Source organism: Octopus sinensis, linkage group LG2 (assembly GCF_006345805.1).
Source record: "Octopus sinensis linkage group LG2, ASM634580v1, whole genome shotgun sequence".
Lineage (NCBI taxonomy): Eukaryota > Metazoa > Mollusca > Cephalopoda > Octopoda > Octopodidae > Octopus > Octopus sinensis.
This window is the reverse complement of record NC_042998.1, coordinates 45300779-45321150: the sequence shown is the minus strand read 5'-3', so window position 1 is coordinate 45321150 and position 20372 is coordinate 45300779. Positions and strand designations below refer to the sequence as shown.

The 20372-nt window shown below is 34.1% G+C and overlaps 1 protein-coding gene across 1 annotated transcript in view; it reads right to left on the bottom strand.

The window, feature by feature from the left end:
• LOC115208772 (TBC1 domain family member 14) overlaps positions 1-20372 on the bottom strand; it is a 164295-nt gene that overhangs the window by 90009 nt on the left and 53914 nt on the right. Inside the window, exon 2 of the mRNA XM_029777094.2 lies at positions 10155-10385. Within this exon, the coding sequence (XP_029632954.1) occupies positions 10155-10385 (231 nt within the window). The remainder of the gene's footprint in view (positions 1-10154; positions 10386-20372) is intronic.

The window sequence follows — 20372 nt, the reverse complement described above, 5'->3', positions numbered from 1 at the left end:
GAAGCTTAGCATTAAATATACTACCTCTTCTATAGACTCCCAACAAACTTGAGTAGAAACTTTGAATGAAAAGAAGGCAATTATGAATGGAAACCACCCACAAAAATTCAGTACAAACAGTTGTTATTTTTGTTACTACTTCTTTTAATGACTATCAAATATCAAATCTAAGTCTTAAGAAAAATTCTTCACTGAAAATATCAAAGTATAAAATTCTGAAAAATCTCTTTAAAACAGAATTTAATTTAGTTTAAAAAGGAAATGTTTTATAATTAAATTGATTTAGAAATTGCTAAATTGGTTATAGTCAGACAGCAGTGGCAATAATTGCTTTATATTTTAGCCATTAAAAACATCAAATGTTGAAAATATTTTGAGAACAAAAGAAATAATCAAGGATTAATTTCTTTTTAAATATTTCTGTCAGTAATGTAATTAGTTGGTTACTAGTTGCTATGCTCTACTACAAGAAATTTTTCTCAAGCAATTTAAGGTTTCACTTTAAATTACTTAGCCAGAGAATTATTATTATTATTAACGTCATCATCATACTTGTAGTAGCCTTTTATGTTCAAATCCTACCAAGGTCAACTTTCCCTTTCATCCATCAAGATGGGTGTAGGAGTGTTGATAAAGTAAAGAATCCTTCTCCCAAAATTGGTGGCCTTGTGCCTATGTTAGAAATCATTGTTGTCATCACATCTACTACTATTATTATTATTATTAAGGCAGCGAGCTGACAGAGCCATTAGCATGAAGGATGAAATACTTAGCAGTATTTTGCATGCCGCTATGTTCTGAGTTCAAATTCCACTGAGGTCAACTTTGCCTTTCATCCTATCAGGATCAATAAATTAAGTACCAGTGAAACACTGGGGTCAGTGTAATTGACTAGTCTACTCCCACCAAATTTCAGGCCTTATATAGCCTTTAGTAGAAAGGATTATTATTATTGAGCTGGCAGAATCATTAGCACACCAGGCAAATTGCTTAGCAGTATTTCGCCCGTTGCTACGTTCTGAGTTCAAATTCCACTGAGGTTGAATTTGCCTTTGATCCTTTTGGGGTTGATAAATTAAGTACCAGTTCAACACTGGGGTCGATGTAACTGACTAGGCTCCTCCCCCAAAATTTCAGGTCTTGTGCCTATAGTAGAAAGGATTATTATTATTATTATTGTTATATGGTTAAAAAGTACACTTTCCTACCACATGGCTTCAGGTTCAATCTCACTGCATGGCACTTGGGTAGATTTTTCAACTATAGTCTTAGGTTGACCAAACCAAAAGAGGCCCATCATGTGTGTGTGTGTGTGTGTGTGGGGGTTTGCATGTATGTGTTCTCTTGTCTTGACATGGTGTGATAGTTTATAAATGAACACTACTATCCAAGTGGTGTCTTGAGTTTCCAAACTTCTATGGAAACATGTCCATGGGAAAATGTTACCTTACTTGGAAACAAGTGAAGATTGCTGACAAGAAAGGAATTTGGCTGAAGGAAAATTTGGCAAATTTGCCTCAATGAATTCAATCTGACTGACCTAAGCAAGCACAGAAAAGTGAACATGGTAAGATGGAGTCAGGAACAGTACAATACCATAGTAAATGGTATATACCATTTAGCTACACCATCATCAATTTCCATTCACTTTCCAAGCTGGCAGGTGTGGGAGGGTCCATTATATTTCAAGTCAGTGAGCTGGCAGAATCGTCCACACGCCGGGCGAAATGCATAGATGAATTACATCTGCTGCTACGTTCTGAGTTAAAATTCTGCCGAGGTCAACTTTGCCTTTCATCCTTTCGGGGCCAATAAATTAAGTACCAGTTACACACTGGGGTTGATGTAATTGACTTAATCCGTTTATCTGTCCTTGTTTGTCCCCTTGTGGGTAGTAAAGAAATATATATTTCAAGTCAGTTCTTATTTGGTGTTACTGCTCTTTTAGACAAGCTGAGAATTATATCTCATACATTCCATTTTTGACACGGTTTCTACAAAAGGAAGAACTTCCTAATGCCAGCCAGCTTACAGAGTTGTACAGAGGTTGTATTATCTTGGGCAAGACTGAAGAGTACATATCTCTAAGTTCTGAGTCCAAATGCTGACAAGTGTAAATTTGCTTTCTATTCTTTCAGAATTGATAAAATAAATACTGGAAGTTGACTAAACCTCTTCACAAACTTTGGTCATGCACAATGAAATTGTAATTTTTGTTGTTGCTATTTTCAAGGCAAGCTTTTCACAGCAAAACCAAGCAGATAGCTGTATTTCCTAGTGCTTATGGCATGGTTTTATTGTTGCAAATTAGATTATTGCTAAACAATTAGTATGACTCCCTTGTTATTTGTTGTGTTACTAAATCTTGCAAGTTGTAATTCAATAACAACTCTCATTGAATATGTGCTGTGGGGGTTGTGCAATACCACTGAAAGGGTCACGCATAAAATATGTTATGTCTAGTAGTGTTAATCTTAGTTTGTATGAAATATTGTGAATCTTATTTGATTTTACCTGTTTAATTCATGTTATTTGTTTTATCACTGAATCAAGTACTCTATGTACATGTCTTAAAGTTTTCTCTCCATACTAAAAATGTTTCTCAATTCTGCCTCCTTTAGGTTTCCCTCCCAACCTCCAAACCTTGGTCACAGGAATTAACCTACAGAAATTTTAACCAACAAGGGAACTAATTCTCTCTCAAATTACACCCTACCATTTTAGCCCTTTTAATATCAACCTGCCTGAAACCGTCTCTGGCTCTGTAGTACAAATGTCTTGTTTTCAAAAGTTCTAAATTAAAATCTTCTACCAAACCTTAGTGACAATTCGTGTTCCTAACATTACCTTAATAATAACTAAGTTATTTTATTAAACTTTTTGTTATATTTAAAATTAATTGAAAGAAAAACAGAGCATCTCAACAGAAATATGGTAACAAAAGGGTTAAATAAGGAAAAAAAAAAACACACTGGATAGTGTAGTTTTAGCCATATTTGCCACAAAAGACAAGGAAGTTGTGGATAGAATGCTTTGATCATTGGTCTGCCTTATCAGGATTGATTTGGAGTTAGGCAGCACCAACTTAGAGAAATTCAAGTTTAATATCAATCATATCAACCTCACTAGTCTGGAAGGCCTACAAAGACTATATGCATTGCTTCCTTCCTTTGGACAATGGGATAAAAGAATACTCAGAACACCAATTATTATTGTTATAGTTTATACTCTTATTCCCCACATTTTGTTCGTATTAATTTTTGGATTTTTCATAGTTTAATGATTTTCCCACCTCTTAGATAAGACTGATATGTCTACCTTAACACAAATTTTCTTTCATATCTTTGGTTATAACACTTGGGTGATTTATTTTGGTTTTCTGGTTAGTCTGAAAGAGATATAGCCCAGAATATATGAAGTCAACTATTATCATAAACCAGACTGGAAGAATTACAATAATCACTCATAATTCTAAGTTAGCTCATTTATCCTTCTTTCTTTTTTTTACTGCTTAGTGAGAGGGATTTTGTTTATGAGTAGAAGGGTGGAAAGAATCCATAACAAATATAACCATGGGGGCATTACTAAAGGCACCTAAGGATCAGGCTATGTTAAACCAGTTGATAGATTAAGTTTGCCATCCAAGTAGGTCAGTGCAGAATTTGAACTTGGAGTGCAAAGAACTGGAACAAATACTGCAAAACATCCTGATATTCTAGTGATTATGCAAGTCTCTTATTCAGTCCTAGACTGGTATTTTATTTATTGACTCCTGTGGGAAGAAAATCAAAAGTTGATCTCAGTGGGATTTGAACTCAGAATGCAAGAAACTGGAATAAATGCTGCAAAGTATTTTGTCTGATGCTTTAATGACTCTGCCAGTCATTAACAAGAATTTAGTTACAACTGCTTTCATCCCTCTGGGATTGTTAAAATACAATACAATACCAGTCAAGTATTGGGGTTGATATATCTAATGTTCTTTCCCACCAAATTTCTAGTTTTATGCTTGTGTAAGAAATCAATATTTTAGTAAGATTTCTCTCTCTATATCCTTTTTGAATTACCTCCTTCATTTATATAGGTTGTATTTTATCTACTGTACAAGAGATGTGACTGCAGTGGTGTGAACATATAATGTGAATAGATGATAACCTGCTGAGTGAAAAAGTGAAATGAACTGTGAGTTAATGGCATCTATAGCAGAAGCAGATCAAAGAAAGCATGGGAAGAAGTGGAACAGCCTGATATGAGAATATGTAGCTTCTCAGACAAGATGTTATAGAATAGAGGAAAATAGTAATTCGTCATACTCAAAACCTGACAAACACATAGCAGCACAGAGAAACTGAAACAATGATGATGATTATCCGAGGAATCTGCCTATCATGCACTTAGGAAGTTTCTACCGAGAAGTGACACACTGATTAATTTTGAGTCACTTTGCTGTTACATAATGGCACCAAGTCACTGATGAATGAAGCCTGTAGTCTGGTTTTACCTCCCAAATGGAAATAAAACCATTTGTTCCATTGATGCTTTTCCCAAGACCATTGACAGCATTTAAAATTTTCTATAAATCTGATGCTCATGTACCGTTATCGGAATCTTATGTACCATTATCATAATTGGTGCAATCTTATTGAATGCAAAAACTGGGTGGGTACAATATAAAACAGGAATTGTAACTTCATGTTCTCAACAGCATCAATAGAATTGTCATGGTGATTAGGTGGTTATGCTAGTGATGATGACTGTATAGAATTAAGCATATCTAATAATGGAAATAGCAATGAAGACAGGGCTTTCAAATTAACACACAAATGAATTTCTAGTGTTGAAATATACTATTTTTGTGTGTGTCTATGTATGTGTCTGCAAGACAGATCTTGTATGTGTGTCTCTTGAAGTGAGTATGCATATGTGTCTACAAACATAGGAGTGTGTGTGTCTCTTTTAGAGTGAACATGATGTGTGTGTGTGTGTGTGTATTTATTTGACAGTGCATATGTATATGTTGGTTAAATGTGAACATATCTATCCGTCTCTATTTTTTCCTCCTTCAAATAAACTTCTGCTTCCTCAGGGGTCTTACAGAATATAGTCAAGCCCCTACAGTAAATTTTGAGATATTTAGAAAAGGGAATTTCTCCTTTATGCAATTATGCTAGTGGTGGGGGCTGGATGCTTATTCTTCAGCCTAAAAAGTTTGAAATGAAGTTAGTAAAGAAGAGGTAAAGTTATTTTTTACCTTTCATTGTAGTTAACACGTATCATAGCTTTTAGAATAGATACACTGTTCCCTTGCATATTGTAAGAGGCAGCTAAAAGGGTTGATGCCTTAAAGGGCATCCAACCATAAAATACAGCTTCAGAAAGTCCTGCCTAACCTATGCCAAAATGGGAAAGCAGATACTGAAGATAATGAAGAATATCCTGGGATGATATAAAAAAGTGAGTGAATATCTTCAACAAAACTGCCTTTGTAACTAATCAAAATAGTTTGCAATAGGTGCAGGAGTGGCTTAGGCACAGGTGTAGCTGAGTGGTAAGAAGTTTGCTTTCCAACTACTAGTCCTGGGTTTGGTCCCACAGTGTGGCACATTGCGTAAGTGTCTTCTACTAGAGTCCTGAGCTGACCAAAGCTTTGTCAATGGATTTGATAGATGGAAAATGAAAGAATTCTGTTGTGAATTTATATATATATATATGTGTGTGTGTGTGTGTGTGTGTGACCACCACTTGACAACCAGTGTTGATTTGCTTATGGTTCCCATAACTTAGCAGTTCAGCAAAAAGAAACCAATAAAATAAGTTCCAGGCTTAAAAGAGTAAGTACTGGGGGCAATTTATTCGACTAAAATTCTCAAGGTGGTGCTGCAGCATGGCCGCAATCCAATGACTGAAACAATTGTCTTTGTGACTAATCAAAATAATTCACAATTATAAGGCACTATTATTGAAAGGATAAAAAAAATTCAGAATTGTGAATTTCTTGCAGGCTGATATTATCTTGCTAAAATAGTTCTGGATTTAATTACATGATTAATTCTTTCTACTATAGGGACAAGATCTGAAGTTTTGGAAGAGGGGCCAAGTCAATTACATCAACCCAAGTGCTAAATTGGTACTTATATTCTTGAACCCAAAAGCATGAAAGGCAAAGTCGACCTCAGTGGCATTTGAACTCAGAACGCAAAGATGGATGAAGTGCCACTAAGCATTTTGTCTGGTGTGCTAACAATTCTGCCAGCTCACCGCCTTTATAATTACGCAATTAATGGTAAGAGTGTGGTTACACTTGTTGACAAATACAATCCGTGACCTAGCTTCAAAACCTGATTAGGATGTTTACATTTCAATTTACTCTTCAAGACTTTAAAGCTTCCTGCTTAATTAAGAGATCTGCATCAGCATTGACATCAATGTACACAAATCAAGATATATATGTGTTTGTTTGTCCATTGTTGAGAGAATACATTCTATGACAGACAGCCAGGTAAGCATAATAGGTATACATGTATTGATTCTTGATAACTTCTAATCTTTGTTGGTGATGTTGTGTAGCCTTAGGTTAGCCTTGATTGACCAGTATGTTTGTTTTAGGCATAGTTTATTTAGAACTAAGTGGATAATTGGCACAGCTGTTAAAGTGTTTGACAGAATACTTTATGGTATTTGTTTTGATACTCTATGCTGTGAGTTCAAATCAGCCCAACTTTGCCATTTATTCTTTAAAGGTTGATATTAAAAAAAAAAGCGACTGTGTGGTAAGTAGCTTGTTTACCAACCACATGGTTCTGGGTTCATTCCCACTGTGTGGCACCTTGGGCAAGTGTCTCCTACTATAGCCTTGGGCCAACCAAAGCCTTGTGAGTGGATTTGGTAGACGGAAACTGAAAGAAGTCCGTTGTATATATGTATACATATGTATATGTGTATATGTTTGTGTGTCTATGTTTGTCCCCCCCCCCCAACATCGCTTGACAACCAATGGTAGTGTGCTTGCGTCCTCGTAACTTAGCGGTTCGGCAAAAGAGACCGATGTGCTAGGCTTACAAAGAATAAGTCCTGGGGTCGATTTGTTCAACTAAAGGCGGTGCTCCAGCATGGCCGCAGTTAAATGACTGAAACAAGTAAAAGTAAAAAAAAGAGTTGGGGATTTGTAGAATTTTCAGAGCATCAAACAGAGTGCCTCGTGGTATTTGTTCAGGCTCTGAACATTCTGAGTTCAAATCCTGCCTCGTCAATGGGAGATGGTAACACTTCTGTTGGAAGTTGCAATCTGGTTTGATCCGAAGAATGATTGCTACCACACATCTAATACTGCACTATCTGTGTCCTTTCTTCCCATTTTTAAGATGGCAAGGTGTGACACAGATTTAGCTGCTATTTCTAGAAAATCAAATGAGCACATAGTCTTCTTCATTATATTTGTTGCTTTTACAGTAATTTTTCTTAAAAAACTCAATTACTGCTATCATAATCATAAGCAATTATTAGCCATCACAATAATTATTCTCAGAGGTGTACAAAGGAAGTTAGAATTTCAAGCAAAGTCCACCTTGCTTGAAAACTGAAAGGAAATGCAACTGAAAGAGGTGTAATGATGGTATAATTATTAAAAAAAAAAAATAATAATAATAATAAATAAAATAATAACAGAGAAGGAAAAAATTATTTGAAGCAATATTTTTCTGTATTTACATTCTAAAATTATTTATGAGAACTTAATGAAAAGGAATGGGTATTAACAATTAAAATATTATTTTGATTAATTCTGTTGAAACATTACTGAACAAACATAAAAACTACTGCAAATACTGTTTGAAAAAAGAATTACAGCTTGTAATTTCAGCTGTAATTCCTTAATATTTTTGCTATGTCTTTGAAGAATTAACTGGTCACAAGGTATTGCTCCCACCATGGTCAATGTGCTAACTGCGATCAATATTTTCAAATGGGCCTTCATGTTTGAAGGCTACATGCTAGCCACATTAAGAGTTCAGTCCATGACCTACATTGGCTTAAACTAGAAGATCAATACAATAACGTTGTTTTGTAAATGACAAAATGTGCTTTAATATTAGCAATTTATGCTATTTATATACTTGTTATATAATTCAAAGCCAATATCTATTATGAATAGGGAAAAATTATGTAATAATTCTTTTCAGACGAGGTAGGAAAGAATGGCATTTATAACTATCTTTGTGTGTGTGTGAAGGGGAGAGAGAGAGAGACGAGACGAGTGAAATAAAGATTGTGAAAGAGATGAAGAGACAAAAACAAAATAGCCTCAATTAGTAGATGCGATGAATTAAAAACAAAAGTCCTTGAGATAACTGTAGGAGAAAAAAAAAATTAATTTAGGTGTTATCAAATCATAAAATAATGTCAGTGTACAATGTTCAATTCGATGCTATTAGAAAATTTATACCTTCCTACGAGAAGATGGTGTTGGTTTTCTTGTTGCTATGTATTTGTGTACTATAGTACGGCACTTGATCAATAAGTAGAACATTTCTATCAGATATTAAAACTGTTCGGCTTAAATAAATTTTATTGGCTTCAAGTCAATAAATGAATGGAAAAAATTAGTAAGTTGTGGATGGTATTGTTTAACCCAAGCTAACCCTGATCCAGCTGTGTTCACGCTGTCTTTTGGGGGGTAACTAAGACTGCATTATTTCACATGTCTGCCTTTTTTAAGATGGTAGGTGTGGTTTGAAAGAAATTCAGTGTCTATTTCAAGCAAATTAAACTGTGGCCATGCTGGAGTACTGCCTTTAGCCAAACTAATCGACCCCAGGACTTATTCTTTGTAAGCCTAGTACTTATTCTATCAGTCTCTTTTGCCAAACCGCTAAGTTACGGGGACGTAAACATACCAACATCACATATATATATACATACATACATACATAGACACACACACTACATTTTCCAGCATACAAGTTGAATTTTTCTCAATGAAAATTTACATTAAAAAAAAAAAGTTAGGTTAATTTATACACCAAAACAACTTTGGAAGACCCCAAATTCCATGTGAAATGCAGCAAAATTTGGAAAGTGACAAAGTTTGAATATTTAACACTATATACAATATGAACTTGTATGCCAGCAAATGCAGTACATATATATGAGTTCAGTAGCTCTCTAAATCTTCCCTTCTTTACATTAAAGATATACATGATATCAGCTCTAACCACGTATGACATCACCCTTCATGCTTTCTTTGCATTCTATTGTTTCTCAATGCAAACAAAACTGAGTACATAGCCATCAGTGGCACACAACACAAAAACAAGAATGTCAGTAACAATAGGGGAGAGAAATTCCTGGTGCAGCATAGTGAAATCCATCTTGGTTGTGACTACTTGAAAAAGTTATTCCACACAAAAATGCTTCGTCATTCTTTTTATTTATTTTTGTAATAAGGCAGGTAATTTTTTTCTAACAAAGTTTTATATAGCTTCGTCAGCTTAACTCATAGTAATATCCAAATATTAATAATATGTAAGATACAATAGCATTCTTTTTGTATCGATATTAACAGATATTATACTGAAGTTCTATGACTGAAAGGAGATTCGGTTTTGATATATAAATATGGATATAAAAACATCCACATTGGCTTTGCTTAATAAAAAGGAACAATGGCAAAACTATACATTGAAAGAAGAGAACTGTTGGATTAATGAAGAATAAAGTGAACAAACAATAATATATAATTTTTTTTTTTAGATTTCAGAGATACATGTGAATCAGTTTATTGCTAATATTCATTTTATTAATATTGGACAGATAAACGGCAAAGCTGCTTTTAATGAGATTTAAGCTCAGAGATATGAAACACCAATTTCTAAAAAACTAACTACCATCTATATACTAAACACCACTGTCCAAAGTTAACTGATTATGATAGAAAACCACATAAAAAATTTCTGCGATTCTAAACAGATTTTTTTATGAAAGTCAATCATTCTGTTACTCATAATTTTTATAAACTATTATAATAAAACTATATAAAAAGTTTGTGTGATTCTAAATGGATTTCTTTTTTGTGAAAAGTCAATTATTCTGTTACACATAAATTTTGTAAACTTTCAATAAATATAACATCATATGAAATGAAAGGAAGAGAAACTCACCCAGGGCGGTTTTCCAAGATTAATGCTGTAGTGGACATTACTTCAATGTCCTTTCTGGCTCGTGCCGCCACCATTTGGCTGGCTTTCTGTTTAGCATGGTACTCGTCCGAAATTTGCCACGGATTTTTAGGTGTTGACTCTTTTGGAGGAATCCGTCCAAACAATTTCCAGCCAGGTTCACTTTCGGCTGGAACAATATTTGTAGTGTCCTTGCTGCGACGGAATAAATTCCTGGAGGGAGTAATGAATGAAAACAACCGTGAACATCAAAGAACAAAGGATAAATGGTAATACAATAGCAATTAATGTACACCAAAACATCTATTGATAGACTATCAATCTTCTAACTATTAATTAATTTATTACTAATTAAGCAATTCATTCAACTGCCACCCTTGTAAGCACTTCAATAACTGATTTCTCACTTGATTGTCCAGAATAGAAATATCTTGAACTTCAACTTGGCCAACCAACCTAATTTTTTTCTTTTCAAATTTACTGATAAGCATTTATATCTAAATAAAGTTGTTTCTTCTCAACACAAAGAAGCTTATATCATGGCAAGCCATGACTGTGTTGTTAATAGGCTTTCAAATCAACGTCCTTGAATTTAGGTAAATGTGTGTTAAGAAATAATTTCAGCATTGATTTCTTCATTATTGTGCAGAACTATAATTTCTTTCATATTGAAATGTCACCAGTACATTGTCATTACTAATACAGATATAATAGATATTTTACCTTCATTAGCCAAAGTACGAAGATAACAGTCACATTTATATAACTCGTATAAATCATTATTGTAATAGCTATATATTAAGAGTGATGTACTCAGAGTGGAAAAAAAAAGAAGCATAAACTACCCTAATCTTTGTATTGAATCATCTAACCTGCTAGAAATAGTAGCCAAGTCTCTCTAAAATTACATCCTATTATGTTAAAAGCGGATATCAAACTTGGCAAAAATTGAGGTGGGTCCCAGACATTATTCCATAGATTTCTTTCTTAGGCACAAGATCTTGGTTTGATAGGAAATAGAAAAAGAGTATGTAATCTTTGTAACTTTATCAAAGATATTAGCCACATACAGAAACAGAATTAAATAAAATCACTTAACACAGTAGAATTGGAGCAAAAGAGATTATTTTCAGTATTTAGGTTTAATCTCAATCTTAAACTGAAAAGTCAAAAATAGGTTCTAACAAGACGAAAACATGGATATACAAGAAAAGAGATCTGTCAAAAATTAAATCCAACATTCTCAGCAAGAATAGCAGATTGCTTACATTTTACCATCTAATCAAAACTAACAAATGTGGATCTGATTAAAAAAAAGTCAGGCCCACTGTATTAAGTATTGAACTGTTCATGTTCAACAGTACCCCAACAAGGTTACAGTCTAATGACTGAAACAAGTAAATGATATCCAGGATTCTTAGACACTTTCTGTAGATCTTTCCATGACATGCTGATAGCACTGAGAATAAAATCACTAGATTGCATAAACTAGAGAATTTTTAGTATGTGTAAGCAGTTATGCTTTCACTCTGGGTGTAATTTTATTCTCTGGCTTACATTTGCACCAGCTCAACTTGCTGTAAGCATCCTGGTGGACCACTTCTCGTCCAGTAACAAATACTCTACTAATTTAAGTAGTGAGATACAAGCCCAATAATTTCTCAGAGAACTCTAATAAATTATTTCTCGTTCAGGAAAAGGGACGGTGTCATTAGACACTAAGACAGTCCATGCTGTAAGCATGAAAAATATTCTATGTCAGATATTCAGCAATTGTTATCTGAAATTGTGAACAATACTTATGTTGTTACAATGTACATGAGAGATTATGATGGGTTTGAACCTATTTAGGCTGCTGGTAATCTCCTATGAACAAACAAGGGTGCAAAATATTGCACTGTTTTTATGAAATATTTTATTATTTTACTGAGCATGGTAAGCTGGCAGAATCAGTGGAGCATTGGACAAAATGCCTTGTTTGTTCTGGCTCTTTACATTCTGAGTTCAAATACCGCCAAGGTTAAATTTGCTTTTCATCCCTCCAAGATTGATGAAATAAAGTATCAGTCGAATACTTGGGGGTGAAGAAATAAACTAAGCTCCCCTCCCACTTCAAAAATTGGTCTATATTAGAAACAATTAGTTTACTGCAACTATTTTTGGGAACTACTTTGACAGTGATGGTGAGGAGCTGTTTCACAGAGGTATTTGTTTCATCAACCCCTATTTATTTAACAAATAAGTTACAGAGCAAAATGGTACAATATAAATACAACACCAGTTTATAAGAGATATATATGCATGATGATATTCGTATGTTAAGATATTCTTACAAAACAAGTAGGAAATATTTTCAAAGTCATTGCTATTCCTTTTGTAACCCCCCTGTTTCCCACTAAAAATAATGAAAATAACAGATAAACATATTCATCAACTTCTACAGAATGGTTTGTTAATTTGTTTCAAATTAGCTTTGTCAACCAGTGCCAAATTCTTATATACTAACAAAATCAATAATCGAAAATGAATGTAATAAAGTGGAAAACATGATTGATATTAAGCAGTTTTATATCATGAGACAAAATGGACACCATGAAGCCTTTATTAGAACATGGTTAAAAAATGAAGGAAAAATAGGATAAAATTATTATACTTCATTGGATCAACAGCTATGAGCTTAAGTGAATCTGCAAATAATGTGATTAGATTTGCTGTGTTGAAAGAAAGGTTGAATATACAGCCCTTTCATTTCAGACTAAGAAGTTACCCCATCTCTCAAATGGTCTATCTACAAAGGTTAAACTGGCCACTTGGAAATGCTAACAAATGCCTTAGAAATTACATAGAGTACTGTATTAAAAAGAATAAAATGCTTTATATAAGTAGTTGTATAAGAATATGACAACCTTATCTCAGCAGTTGCCAGAATACAGAATTTACAATATAAAGGCCTTTGATAGAATCAGTGGTAACTAAAGAATTAACAGAAGTGATTCTTATTACACATCTGCAAATGCAGATTGATAAATCGCCATGAGGTCCTTGATAATTAATAGTTTATTTCATGATTTGAATATCACAGTTCACACATCCATTCTGCAATGTATATCTCTGCACTTGCCACTACTATTTTCCTCTAGTTCGCAGTCTTACTTTTCATTTCAAACATTTCAGTATCTAATTAGAGCCAATTAAAACTGAAATATTGGATAAATTATTTCTTCTTCAATTTTACATTAAGTGGTTTTAATTACCTTCCTATTGCTATCTTGAAATGACAATGCTTCATTCAAGTAAATGACAAAGTTCTATTAGCAAATATAATAATAAGCATGAAGTGTTCCAGCTCAGAATACCATCTGCTTAATACTTATTGACTGGCAATTTCTGTCAGCAAGATATCTAGATAACATGCTTCCACCTAAAATTTATCTAGCAACAGAAGTATCATCTTGATCATTATGTTGTGTGATAAGATGATGTTAATGATTAATGAAAGACAATCAATTTAATGTAGCACACTAAGAGACTAGTTATATGCTATATAATGAGTTCTATCACACACACACAAAAAGTACAAGTCCACTAAGCCAAAGTGGCCTTTATCATATTGATACTTAACTGCAGTTTCTTAGCATGGACAGGAGAAATAAATAGGATTGGATAGAACACTGGTTTGTTTTGGGTAACACCCCTCAACAATCTGCTCTCTGTTCTCAAATGCACAGTAAAGCACCTGCAGCAAATTTGAACTCAAGACCTTTGAGATGACAGTTTAATTATTTTTCATAACATTTGGTCATTTTTAATAAATATAAAAACAAAAGAAATTTCATAACAAATTGCATACATTTAGATATCCATGACAACACGAGCAAATTAGTCAATTTTGCTTGATGTATCTTTGAAATAGTTTAAAATAGTTTAAATTAGTCATTTATTCTTTCTTTTAGAGCTCTATGAAGTTTCCAGGATTAAATAATTCCTGGCAATTTACACAGATTTCTAATCAAAAGTTTTCTGAATCTATTTCAATACTGACTAGAATATGTTCTATTAATAGCTGGTGCAAAATCTATTTATATATACGTGCTCATTATTTGATTTCTAGTTGATCGCTTTCCTGTACAGAGGAAACAAAACAATGTTTTAATAGATTATATTGGACATTATTAATCCACAACTAATTTTACATTTTCCACCTAGTTACCTGTTTTGAAAGCAGATTCTCTGTTCTAGCTTAGACAAGAAGAATTTATAATGTGGTGGAAAAAATACAATCAACTAATTTCCTTCATATATTTTAAATATAAATATTGCACATATTACTTAACCGATCAAGACTATTAGCTTGCATTACTTCACTAATATTTAATGTAGACTATTTTAAAAATGCCTACAGATCACTCTCACAACTGTAGCCATTTTACTAGTATCGGTCATAAGATATAGTGTTAGTTATAGGATAAGCATATACTTAACTAAAATGTTATTAACTTTACTATAATGAAGCGGAAGCATTTAACATTGGTTACATCCATGACTTATTACCTTCTTCCAATTTCCTTCATTCATGTTCTTTTATGCCTGGTTAGTCTTTCAATGAAGATAACATGAAATAGAAATCTTGCTATTTAACATATGTTAAAGTAGTACTTTCATGTAACTTTTTTTTTTTTCTAGTTGTCACTGAAAGCCGCCTTCTGCACCACACTCATACACAGACAGACAGACACACACGCACACTTGACATTCTGCTTTATTCTTATTGTTAACCTAAATACTTCACTCTTTTTATCCTACTTCTTTAATACAGTCAGGAATTTTGCCTGTTCAACTTTCTAGATACATAGCCAGAATTATATGGAGCCTCTAAGTTTTTTGCTTTTTTTTGCCTAAACTCTCAAGTTCTTCCTTGTTTACTTCAGTATTCCACTGTTCACATGCTGTGCCCTTCACTTCTACACACTGAGCCAACAGGGAACACTCAACATTATTAACTGATGTCTACCATCTTTTGAGGGTATAGACACTTCTGATGTAAATACCTTTATGTTTTAGAAGGTCTCTCTCTCTTTTCACATGTTCATACATCAGTCAACTTCACAACAAAGACTACTAGAGTGCACTAAGGATGACAGGTATGCTCTTTAATGAATAAAAGGATTGTAAACATTGAAATAAATGCACAAGCTATTAGTCTACATGGGCTTAACTGGAGTTAAGGATAAATGAACCCATCTTTTTAGAATAATTAGTCTTCAAGATTCTTGTACATAAACACATCTGTGGTCAACACTACATGGACATAAACACATTTGTTGTTAACCCAACATAAACATTTGTCACCACTAAATAAATACATTAATAGTATGATCTATATAGATAGTAAATTTGCAGTCAGTTCTTATATACAATTATAGTTAACCCTACATAGACACATACATTCATGGTCAATCCAATATAGACATATAAAAACATTTTTTAATGTTCAATACTACATTGACACTAACGTCTATAGTAACCCTACAGAAAAGCATACATTTTTGGTTAACCATATATAGAAACATGTGGAGCTGTTTGGCTTAGTGGTTAGAGTGCTGGACTCATAATCGTATGATTGTAGTTTCAATTCCTGGATTGGGTGATGTGATGTGTCCTTGAGCAAACCACTCCACAACACTCTAGCCACTGAGCTATGCACTTTCATCTACATAGATGCATACATTTATGGTCAACTCTACATGGAAACATACAATTATGGAAAATCTTATATAGATACAAACATGAATGATCAGCTGTACAGACACAATTACATTTGTAGCCAACATTGGATATCCCCATCACATTTATACCACTGCTTTATTATTTGAATTACTTCTTGCTGAAATAAAAACATCACTAGTTTCCTCAGATCTTACTATTTTCCAACACAAGTTTATGTTCATTTCCTATACAGCCACATTTATCGACACACACACACACACATATATATATATATAAACACTTACTGTAAACAACATAAGAGTATGTGGAATTCCATTAAACAATAAGTTAAAAAATATACAATAAATGCACAAACAAACGGAAAACAGACATAGAAGGTCACCAAATCCTCATCAGATATTGGTCGGTGGGTCAGGCACAAAAATGCAATTGACCCTCTTTATTATATGCTTTTTAACTTATAAATGCATATTTACATAGTTGATGGCACAACCATACGACACCCTTTCTAGGAGGTATGGGTTGAAGCTTGGAAGAAGCTTTGACCATTTTTACTAACTAGAGAAAGTTATATATATATATATATATGAATGAAATAATTCAATTTTGGAATTGGGTCTTGAAGTACAAATGTTATAAATAATGGCAAGTAAATAATAGGTTGCAAAACACTTTCGGACAGAAAAAACAGACTTAGATAGTTTCCAATGTGTATGTACAACTAATAGCAATAGTACAGGCAATAATATAAGACAAAAAGAAAATACTGAGAGAGTACTGAATAGTTAGAATAATTGGACAAGAGACATAAAAGTCATTAGATCAGATAGTACCAATGGATTATTTATTTAGGAAAGGAATACTACTAATAGTAAACTGTGAATATGAAAACCATTTATGCTTTAGTTGGACCTTTTTGAACCCCAAATATAAACAAATATCAAGCGTGTACACATTCAGTAAATGGAATGTATCCATCCTTGAGTAATTAATATCTCAGACAATTTCAGCATGTGCAGTGAAGTTTTCTGTTAGACAAATCCATAGGATGTCTGAAGTATAGGTCATGCTCAGCATTTGTTGACTATTTCCATGCCATTGCACTGTTCAATAACAGCTGACAATGTAACCAAGAATAACAAAATTATAAAATGTAATGAAATTATCTGATAGTGACAGCTGTATCTTTCAATCTGGTAACAAGAATAAATTGATTCTAAAAACTCCAAATAATTTAAAACAAAAGACAGATAAAAAGCAATATATGCCAATGAGAATTTAAACAGTCTTTGATAGGCTTTTATAACAAAACCCAGAATTATGCAGTCATGGAACTTTCATGTACCGGAGAGGCAGCAAGATTATGTTACATTAATATTTTCATAGTTGTTGCTTAATGAGAATATAGACGAGTAATGGGGGTTCAGTAGTTTGTAATAGTGACTAACTTTAACTTTTAAATAATCCAGCCCACCTAGCTGAAAATAGTAACTGTAGGGTAAGAATAATTTGCAACTGTAAGCAATGGTAGTCCTATACAACTGACATGTGGATTATTAGCTTGCAGAATTGAGCTCAGCACTTCTTGTGTGAGATACCATTTCAATGTCTAGCCTCAAACATCACCTTTCTTATGAGAGGAGGTAGACTATGATCCTGATTAATGAATATATTTGACACCTTAAATCTAAAGCACTCCAACACTTTTCAAAATCACTTTTAGAAATGGGGAAACCAAGAAGTTACTTACATAACAAAAAATAAATAAATAAAAAAGGGTAAACCAAATCTCCCTCATATCAACACATCACACCTTACCATCTTAAAAAAAAGGTTCCAGTGGATTAATGTAGTCCTTGATATATTGAGTCAAAAAGGAAAAAACGATAGAGTGCTTTTGATTATAAATTTACCCAACCAGGGCTGACCTGGAGGTAAACAAGACCATTTTAACAACTCTTGAGGAAATACTGCTGCCAGTTGTATTTGTAGTTACCCATCTTTTGGACTACACCATCATTACAGAGAAGGAATCTGCAACATAGGCAGCAACCAATCCATTATAGCACCCTATCATCATAATCATCATCCTTTAATGTCCATTTTCCATGATAGCATGGGTTGGATGGTTTGACCAGAGCTGGCAAGCTGGAGAGCTACACCAAGTTCTAGTCTGATCTGGATTGGTTTCTACAGCTAGATGCCCTTCCTTACACCAACTACTTAACAGTGTATGCTGGGTGCTTTTAATATGGCACTGGTACATGACTCTTGCAGGCTAATCCTCTTAACCAGAGAGAGTGGTCTTAATACTTCTGCTGTGGAGGATGGGTGGTCTTGTAGGGTAGACCAATTCATAATCTGTGTCCATATGGACTAAAAAGTCATTTTAACTATGAAAAAATGTATATATAGCCCGGCAGAAGAGCATGAGAATATTGTTTTAGACAGATTAACAGTTATGCTATATTATAATAACCTCTATATTATATAGATGAGGATGGTGGTGAGCTGGCAGAATCTCTATGTTCTGAGTTCAAACCCCACCAAAGTTGATTTTACCTTTCATCTTTTCAGGGTTGATAAAATAAATATCAGTTGAGCAGCGGAATTGATGTAATTGGTTAGCCCCTTTCCCTAAAATCCCAATCCTTGTGCCTACAGTAGGAAATCTTTTCAACTTTTTAATCTTTAAACCTCATATATTTTAATGACATTGTGCTATTAATTGCATATCAGGTACTCAACCATTTTGCTTTCTTTTCTTTCCTATTTTGTGTGTGCAATGTGGTATGATGTCAACGTATTTCACTGAGTTGGTGGGGATATGACATGGTATGCTGAGGGCAGCAAGTACATTGTTTGTAAAGAAGCGGTGACAACAATGCTCAGAGTACCCTTTTTTCTCTGTGTTCATAGAAATAATTTTCTAGGCCAAAGTTTACATGTTGCCGAATCTAATTAGCATTGTGTAGGAGTGGAAGTATAATATCTATGTGTAGACACAATGTCGTTTAGCCCCAGTTCTGCACTAATTGATGAGATGTATATATCAAAAGTATTTTACCTGTAACCATCCTGTTTTTTTTTTTGTATATTAAAGACTACACTATGTTGGCTAATATTAAAGACTACACTATATTGGCTAATTATAGGCGGCGAGCTGGCAGAAACGTTGGCACGCCGGGCGAAATGCGTAGCCGTATTTCATCTGCCATTACGTTCTGAGTTCAAATTCCGCCGAGGTCGACTTTGCCTTTCATCCTTTCGGGGTCGATAAATTAAGTACCAGTTACGCACTGGGGTCGATAGAATTGACTTAATCCGTTTGTCTGTCCTTGTTTGCCCCCTCTGTGTTTAGCCCCTTGTGGGTAGTAAAGAAATATATATTGGCTAATGTGTCCTTTTTTTTTTTAAATGGTAGTGGTGATTTGAGGAAATCTGGTTGCTATTTCTAGCAAGTCAAGTGAATACATACGAATCCCTTCACTGGCTTACAATGATATATGTGTATTACACACACACAAGCAGAATATTGAGTCATCATGTACGTGAAAATCAGAAATAGTTGGAATTTGAAAATATAGTCATGGAATGTTTATGAAAAATATTGAGGTGCAGCAGGATTGACTGCTTGCTTATACAGGGCTTGGCATCTAGAAAGGTAGTTGTAGAAAAGCAAAGGTATATATCTGGTAAATCCTAAAGGAATTTTAAGGATTGGTGTTCAGGTCTAGTTTCATGGCATGGAAGGAGCCGAGAGATACCTCTTTATTTGGATAGAGTACTAGTCCTTGATTTATTAGTGCTTATGATGGTTAGACCGAATGTGTCTGAGAGTAGGGGAGGAGAAAAGCTAATATTTTTTCCCTACACTGATTACTACTACTGTCATTTATTTATGCACCCTTTTCAAGCTTAACCAGGCTCATGGGCCTGGTTTCCTGGTTTTTGTGGCATATATGCCCCCCCCCCCCCAGTCCATCGCAGCGTTACTCAAGAAACAGGAAGAAAGAGTGAGAGAAAGTTGGGGTGAAAGAGTACAACAAGGATCGCCTCCACCCCTGCTGGAGCCTTGTGGAACTTTAGGTGTTTTTGCTCAATAAACACACACAACATCCGGTCTGGGAATCAAAACCATGATCCTCCAACTGTGAGTCTGCTGCCCTAACCACTGGGCCATTGCACCTCCACTACTACTGTCTAGTTTTTCAATATGTTCTGCCATTAGTTCTTTTCTTACAATATCTTCAAACCCACTTAGTTACATCATAGTCATTTTATGACTATTTCTTTTTTAACCATGCATTCATGGTTATGAAGAAAGAAGATTGCTTCCTCACAGTGTGGTCTTGGATCTGGTCCCATGGTATGACACCTTGGGTAAGTGTCTTCTACTATAGTCCTCAGGCCAATGAAGTCTTGTGAATGGATTTGCTAGACAGAAACTGCAAAGAAGTTTGTCTTATATAT